At 51.8% G+C, this 7,814-nt stretch overlaps 1 protein-coding gene across 1 annotated transcript in view; it reads right to left on the bottom strand.

The window, feature by feature from the left end:
* Positions 1 to 2,405: 2,405 nt before the first annotated feature.
* LRFN1 (leucine rich repeat and fibronectin type III domain containing 1) overlaps positions 2,406 to 7,814 on the bottom strand; it is a 10,859-nt gene continuing 5,450 nt past the window's right edge. Inside the window, exon 4 of the mRNA XM_012812915.1 lies at positions 2,406 to 4,149. Coding sequence (XP_012668369.1) covers positions 3,249 to 4,149 — 901 coding nt within the window. The 3' untranslated portion in view covers positions 2,406 to 3,248. The remainder of the gene's footprint in view (positions 4,150 to 7,814) is intronic.

Below are 7,814 nucleotides of genomic sequence, written 5' to 3'. Positions count from 1 at the left end.
TGTTTGGCGGGTCCGGGCTGGGGATTCGAACCCGCCACCTTAGGTGTACGTGGCTGGCGCCTTAGCCGGTTGAGCTATAGGCGCCGAGCCTGTTGCTGGCTTTAAGTGCAATCATGCTTATTATTGGAGTAACTCTATTTCATGAGTGTTATGTGCCATGTACTGAGTTGCATGCTATTTATTCAAGCCTCAAAGAGGGTAGTGAGCACCGTTTCTGGCTTATGGGAAGCTCTCAGTACCTAGGACTTGTCATAACTGACATAGATAAGTGTGGCTGGGCCACTGGGTGAGGGAGGCTCCTGGCCTGTGATTCTCTGGTGCCTCTGTCCTTGCTGCCTCCCACCCTGTCTGCCCAGATCCATACTCCTCCCTCCTGCTCTGTTTCTATTTCTGTCTTCCTCTCCTCCTCCCCTAGCCTCAGGGGGCCCCTGTCTGGCATGAAGCCTTCTTCCTTCTTCCCCAGGATCAGGAAGGCATTTTCACTGCAGGGCCCCTGCAAGGGTTGGGATGCCTGTCCCTCTCTCTCCATTAACCAGCTCTCCTTCTCCAGCCACAGTCTTCAGCCTCACTGAGAAACTCCCCTCCCCACACCATCCTTCAGGCCCCAACAGACCTCTTTTTTACCTATAGTGCCTCAGATATCAAAGCCCTCTCCCTTGTTCCTTCCCTCACCAGTCTGGCTTCAGGTAGCCAAGTTCCGCTAAGGTCATTGGGGCTATTCCTTACCCTCCGGACACAGACCCCAGAGGCAGCGCAGTGCAGTGGTAAGGTCAAACTGTCAGCTCTGCTATTTATTAATGCCAGGATTTGGGTGAAAATTAGGCAAGTGACTTCCTCTTTCTCCAGTTTAGATTCCTGTCTGTAAAATGGGACCAAGGCTATCTATCCCACATAGTTGTCAGGTCTCAGAGAGTGGAATAAACATTCGATAACTCCATAGTAGAAGAGTGCTATGGTTAAGAGTACTGAAGTTGGCCAGGCGCAGTGGCTCTTACCTATAATCCTAGCACTCTGGGAGTCCAAGACAGGTGGATTGCTTGAGCTCAGGAGTTCAAGACCAGCCTTAGCAAGAACAAGAACCCTATCTCTACTAAAAATAGAAAAAAATTAACTAGGGGTGTTGGTACACACCTATACTCCCAGTTACTTGGGATGCTGAGGCAAGAGGATCACTTGAGCTCAAGATTTTGAGGTTGCTGTGAGGTATAACATCATAGCACTCTGCCCAAGGTGACAGAGTGAGACCCTATCTAGAAAAAAATAAATCATGGCATGTCACTCTAAAATATGGCACCCTGGTATGCTGATTATTTTAAATAAAAGGCCCTTGGAGATCAGCAAATGCTGAAAGAAGCTTTACTCTGATATTTTGTTATTTGCCTAAAGACTGACCCACCAAACACAATTGCCTTCTATCTTCTCCCTTTCATTATCTATAGGAGGAAAAAAGAATGAGGAATACAACCACATCTACGCGGACTTTGTCACAAGATTTTGTCTGTCTCTGAGGTTCAAATTCCAAAAAGAATCAATTGACAAGCTAATTTCAGTCTCCCAGGTCCATTCATCTTTCCTATAATAATTTGCTACCCCTCAAAATTACCTGCATTCCCTCTTCTCCCTCTCCCCTATGAAGAAGGGTATATAAGCACTTGAACCTCACTTGGGCTAGATGGAATAGCTCATGCCTGTAACCCCAGCACTTTGGGAGGTTGAAGCAGGAGGATCATGGCAGACAGGAGTTAGAGACCAGACTGGGCAACATATCCAGATGTGATCTCTACAAAAAATGAGCCAGGCACAGTGGCAAGCACCTATAGGTTGAGAGAGGAGGACTGCTTGAGCCCAGGAGTTAGAGCTTACAGTGAGCTATGAAAGTGCCACAGCACTCTAGCCTGGGAAACAGAGGAGACATCTCTCTATACAAATAATAAATAAATACTGGGTTATTGGGTAATCACTTTCCTGTGATTTGTCTATTGTCAGCACATTTCTGCAAACCTTCAGATGGCAGAGGGGAAGCTTTCCCTTTGCCCCTACAGTCTAGACTCAGAAGTCAGGCCGCCTGCCTTTTTAAATCCCAATTTTGCCACCTTGGGCAAGTTATTTCGCTTTTCTGGGCTTCAATTTCCTCACCTGTAAAAGGGAATGTCCCAGGGTTGTTGTAAGGATTAAATAATTTAAGTGCTTGGCACATAGTAAGCATTCACTAAGTGTTAGCTATTACAATCATTTTATTTTTGTTATTCTCCACCTCTAAGTCTCTCAAAGGGTTAGGGGGCTATCTGCCAGTCTCCCTGGTCCCAGTTAGTCATCTTCCTAGAGTCTCACTTAAGAGTCCTTATGTTGCAATCTAGGTCACCCTCCCCCTAACGCACACACACGCACACACAGGTCAGCAGGGCCTCAGACACAGAAAAAAGTTTAATTCTGCTGCGGCGGAGGGTCCCGGCTCCGGCAGGGAGGGGGGATTTGGTTTTGGATTTTGTTCATGTGGAGATTTACTTGGGGTACGAGGAAGGAATACGGGAGAGTCTGGTCCTTCCAATGGGACCTGCCCGGGAGAATACGTAGTAGGGAGAAGAAATAGGGAGAAACAGGGAGACTGGACAAAATAAGGGAGGGCAGAGGTTGAAGACACGACTGGGACAAACAAAGGAGAGACAATTACGGAAGAACAGAGACTCAAGACAGACGACAGAGGGCAGAATCGAGACAAACGAGAACAGAGAAAGGGGGACCCCAAGCCAGACCCGACGACTGGGCCAGAGATGTCAGTGGGGTTGGGGTAGAGGCTTTGGAGGCCGCCGCGGAACAGAATAGGATCTAGTCCAGCCAGATACAAGAAATAGGCCCCTCGCCCTGCCCCAGGTGCTGGGCTGGGGGAGGGGGCTCGTGTCTCAGTGCTGCAGTGTCGGGGGGCCCTGCCCCTCCCGCGCTTCGCTGTGTAAGGCACCGGCTCCAGCGAGGTCCGCGAGCGCGCGAGGGGAGGGGCAGGAGGGGAGCGAGGAGTCTGTGGGGGAGGGTAGGCCGGCAGCCCGCCCCCAACCCCTCTGGGCGCGGGGGCGTGGTCACGAGCCGCTACTGCGGCAGCCCCGCCCCCCTGGGGGGTAGAGCGGAGGAGCTGGAGTCTACCTTCCAGTCCTAAGTCTCGGCCCTGCGCTTTCTCCCCGCACAGTCCCGCCCCGGCGTCCGTGCGGCTGGGCATTTGTCCGCGGTACCCAGGCGTTCCGGAGCCCTCCCGCCGCTCACACGGTACTCTCCAGCATCCACTCAGTGCTGGTAAAGGCCAGGCGTGCCCTGGCAGAGCCCAGCCCCAGGTCTCCATCCTCCCCGGCCGCGCCCCCTCCAGCCCCGTCCAGGTGCGGTGTGGACCGGTGGCGCTTTGTCCGCCGGGCGCGGCGCGGGTAACTGTGGCTCTGGAAAAGCGCCCCGTAGTCCCCGTCGAAAGAATAGCGCTGCTGGGGCCTCGGCCGGGCCGGGGCCCCCCCAGGAACCAGAGCTAGAGTGGGGGGCGCTGAAGTTGGCGGCCCCAGGGCCCCGGAACGGCTCCTTCGAGGGCCCATGGCAGCCCGAGACTCCTCCCCTGAAGTTTCCTCGGATGGCAGCAGACACAGGGAGGTGGCCGAGCCGCCCAAGGAGCGTCCAAGGACCGCGTCCGGCTCCACTGAAGCTCCCTCAGCCGCCGTGGCCTTCGCCTCGACGGCGACGGTGGAAGCAGCCGGGGACTCCACTTCACGCAGTGAGTCGTAGCGATCTTGCGCCGGTAGGGCCTGCACTGTGCTCGCACCATTAGTCTGAGAGCACACGTGGCTGACCCGCGGAGGTGACCTGGAAGTGCCCTTGACGCGGCGGCCATCCCCGTCGCCATACACTTTGTAGCGGATCATGAGCAGAACGATGAAGACGAGGACCGAGGCGACGATGACGCCTCCGATGGCAATGATCATGGTGCCGCCTAAAAAGTGGGCTCTCAGCGGGCGGCAGGGCGCCGGATCCCCAGCAGTGGTGAACTGCACGCAGCCCACCACTCGCGTGGCCGGCAGCGCGGTGGCCCCGTCATCGTAGACTGCCAGCACGCACAAGTCGTAAGCGCGGCCCGCTGCCAGATCGTTCACCAGGAAGGTCTGGCTGGTGGACGGGATCATCCTGCAGGAGGGGGTAGGATCAGAGCGGAATTAGAGCCACTCTGAACCACACCCCTTCACTTTAGGCCCTAAGAGTGATGAACAGTGAGAACTAAATCCTACAGCCGGAAGAGGGCCGACTGCTGCCAATCAAGAGCTCCTATTAACATACTCCAGCGGCTACAGGGCCCGCCCCTCAGCTGCTGGCCCCACCCTCAATCACCCCACTCGAGGCTTTCTCAACACCCATGGGACATCTGCCATTCGTGTTCCCTTATCTATTAATACATGCCCTAGCCCTGGGACAGAACAAGAATGCTATAGCTTTTTCTTTTTCTTGACTCTACTAGAACAAAAGCAGTGCTATAGCTTTTATGCTCTGCCCTCAAGGGACATGCCCTCACTAGCAGGGTCTCACTCCTACTAGGACAACTGCCATTCAAACTTCCTCATCTACATATTTCTACCCTTTAAGGGGACCCGTGTTACAGGCTGCCCCTCCTTACCTGCATGCCCCACCTCCCCTTAGGAGGAGAGAGGTCAACTCACAGTCTTTGAATAATCTTCTAGTCCCTCCTTTACATATATTTCTAACTTTCAGGGAAAACTATGATACAGGTCACTTCCCCTCATCTGGCATCATTACACATGCCCTACCTTTGTGTAAAGCATCTAGCTTCCTTTATCTTCTGGAACAATTTCCAAGCCTCTCAACTACATATTCCCATTAATTAAAGGGCCTTCACCACAGGCCACACCCCTTTTGACTAAACTGCAGTTTCCAAACCACACTCCACAGTGGCCCACTAAGGATGGTTCCCCTACCATACTTAGGACCTTGTCCACTGTTTGCATGCCCTGCTTCTTGTCCAGGTATTACAGGCAACCATTCCTTATTTGCCTGTCCAGTCCTGTAGCACTAGAAGTCACAAAATCAGAATATTCAGCTAAGATTCATCCATAATTGAGTCCAATGTAGCCAACAAAGCACAATGCTCCTTTCTTGCTAAAAGCTCTTCCCCTCAAATGAGGGGCTATATAAAGTAGTTAAGCTGACAAAGTCTGGGAATCAGACTGCCTGGGTTTGGATCTCTCCTCTGCCTCTTGCTAGCTTTGTGACAGTTTTTTAATCTCTCTGTACCTCATTTCCTCCAAATAGAAATAAGAATTCCTACATCACAGAGATGGTGTGGGGAATGAATGAGTTAACATATGTAAAGCTCAGCACTTAATAATATCGTGACTAGCTTGCATCCCATCCAGTGTTGGCCAGTAACCCTTGCAGTGGCTCACACTCTCCTGCTCATTACACTACTCCCTATCTGTGAGACCCACCCCTCCAGAGGACCATTCCTACTAGATCTTGGCCTTTTCTGTTGAGCACATCCCTTTCACACTGTTAACCATGTCCAGGCTCAGAGAAACTAGCACTGCCATGTCCACATTAATCTGCATGCCCAGCACTCAACCTCACAAGCTCTCTTCTGCAAAGGCTCTTAGGAAGTCACCAGAGACAAGAACTGCCCCTTCCTCTGGGTGGAACCATGTTGAACAAGCTCCACCTCTTCTGAAAGGCCACACCCCCCCCCACAAGCCTGTTTCTCTCTCAGAAGCTTTACCTTCCTCTCCCGCAGGTCTCTCTTTTGGTCCCAAAGCCCCACCTCAGTCATCTCACCTCTACGAGGGTCCCCCATCATCAAGAGCCACCCTCCAACCAAAAGACTTCAAGTCAGGGCCTCACCCCTTCATAAGGGACCACCCACTTCTCCAATTCTATCCCTGCCTGGAATTTCACAGACCATGCCACCATCCCCTAAGCCCCTACTGGCCTTGGGCCCTTGGCTTCAAGTCTCCATCTCCTCCTCTCTTTCACTGAGGGCCTTGGCTTCTTCTTGCTCCTTCCCCTAAAAGACCCACAAGCCAGGGGCTTCCCCCTTTTCAAGGACAGAGACTGGCTCCTTAAGAAAGCTTGAGCCCACATGTCTCTAATTGGCTGCAAGACCCAAGCAAGCAGCTGAGCAGGCTTCTGGTTGGATGTCACCTCCGCCCATGGCAGCAGTAAGGAAGTTAACCCCTGCAGTGCCATAGCACAGGCACCTAGAATGAAGAACTAGAACTGTGGTCCCCAGAGGAAGGGAAGAGTTCCAGGTTCTGTTGCCCAACTGGGGACAGTGTCCATCAACATCTACATACATGCAGGGTCTGTGAACCTTCCTCTACCTCACCCGTGGTGGCTGAGTCAGAAAGAAGGTAAGAGAGAAACAAAAGAAGTGGAGAGTCACAGAAATGGAGAGTTATTTACAGAAATATAGCATCCATCTCCCCTCCATCCCTATCTTGAAAATAGTAGGTGCTTAATAAAAGTGTTCAGTATAGGCTTGGCGCCTGTGGCTCAAGCGGCTAAGGTGCCACCTAAGGTGGTAGGTTCGAATCCAGCCCGGGCATGCCAAACAACAATGACAGCTGCAACCAAAAAATAGCCAGGCATTGTGGTGGGCACCTGTGGTCCCAGCTACTTGGGAGGCGGAGGCAGTAGACTCGCTTGAGCCCAGGAGTTGGAGGTTGCTGTGAGCTGTGATGCCACGGTACTCTACCCAGGGGGAAAGCTTGAGGCTCTGTCTCAAAAAAAAAGTGTTCAGTATAAAAAAGACAGCTTTGCTTCTTTCTGTGTAACCTGGGGCAAGTGAATCCCCACTGTGCCTCAATTTTCCTGTCTGTAAAATGGGTTAGGTTTCATCACTGCTTCATAGCAGAGTTGGGAAGATCCAATGAAGTAGCAACCTCAGAAGTACCTGTGAAGGTTTTTGTTTTGTTCATTTGTTTGCCCTAGTGTTTGTAAGACTGGACCAGTGTCTAACCTATCTCGGTAGGCCACAGCCCAGCACAAGGTCTTGCACACAGTAGGCACTTACTCAGTGTTTAAGGCCCAGATTCAAAAACAGAGGAAAAATGAGAAAGACAGAGATAAGGGAAAAACAGAGGTATTTATTCATTCAACTGACACTGGGAAGATGCCTACTATGTACCTACTATGTGCCAGGCCTCTAGGCCAGCGAACACTAGAAAAGGTGGAGATGGAGGCCAAGAGGCAGGCCTGAACACAGGCCAAGAGCTGGGGCTCCCCACAATAAGGGAAATGGTGCTGGCCCCTCTGATATCCCTAAGTGAAGTTGAGCACAGGGCTGAGCATCCATGAGGTACTCTACAATGTGCACAAGGGAGGCAGAGAGGCAGAAATGGAGAAAAGGAGATAGATCCACATAGCAAACCACTTTTCAAGTGCCCGCTGTGGCCGTGCCCACTATGGCCATGCCAGGTGGCCATACTAGTGCACTTCTGAGATGGAGAGAAACTGCAAGGCCAAGGCAGTGATTCTTCACATACTGCCTCCTCCCACTGTACTGTGAGCTCCCTGAGGGCAGGGATGGGGTCTCTTAGTCTCCCTGTGTCCCTAGCACCCGACTCAGTGCCTAGCATGAAGAGGGGCTCAGTGCCTCCAGGAGAGAGAGAAGGTAGAAACAGAGAGGTGAGAGCAAAAGAATAATGGAGCTGATGGGAGCAAGTAACTTTTTTTCTGTCTATACCATACAGGTCTGACAGGATATTGGCTTCTAACCCAAAGGAGGGTGGAAATAACTTATATTTTTCTCATAATTTTTGTTTTCTGTTTCTTTTTTTTTTTTTTTT

The sequence above is a fragment of the Otolemur garnettii genome, unplaced genomic scaffold (genome assembly GCF_000181295.1).
Source record: "Otolemur garnettii isolate 467f Iridium unplaced genomic scaffold, OtoGar3 scaffold00233, whole genome shotgun sequence".
NCBI lineage: Eukaryota > Metazoa > Chordata > Mammalia > Primates > Galagidae > Otolemur > Otolemur garnettii.
This window is presented reverse-complemented; position numbering and strand designations above follow the sequence as displayed.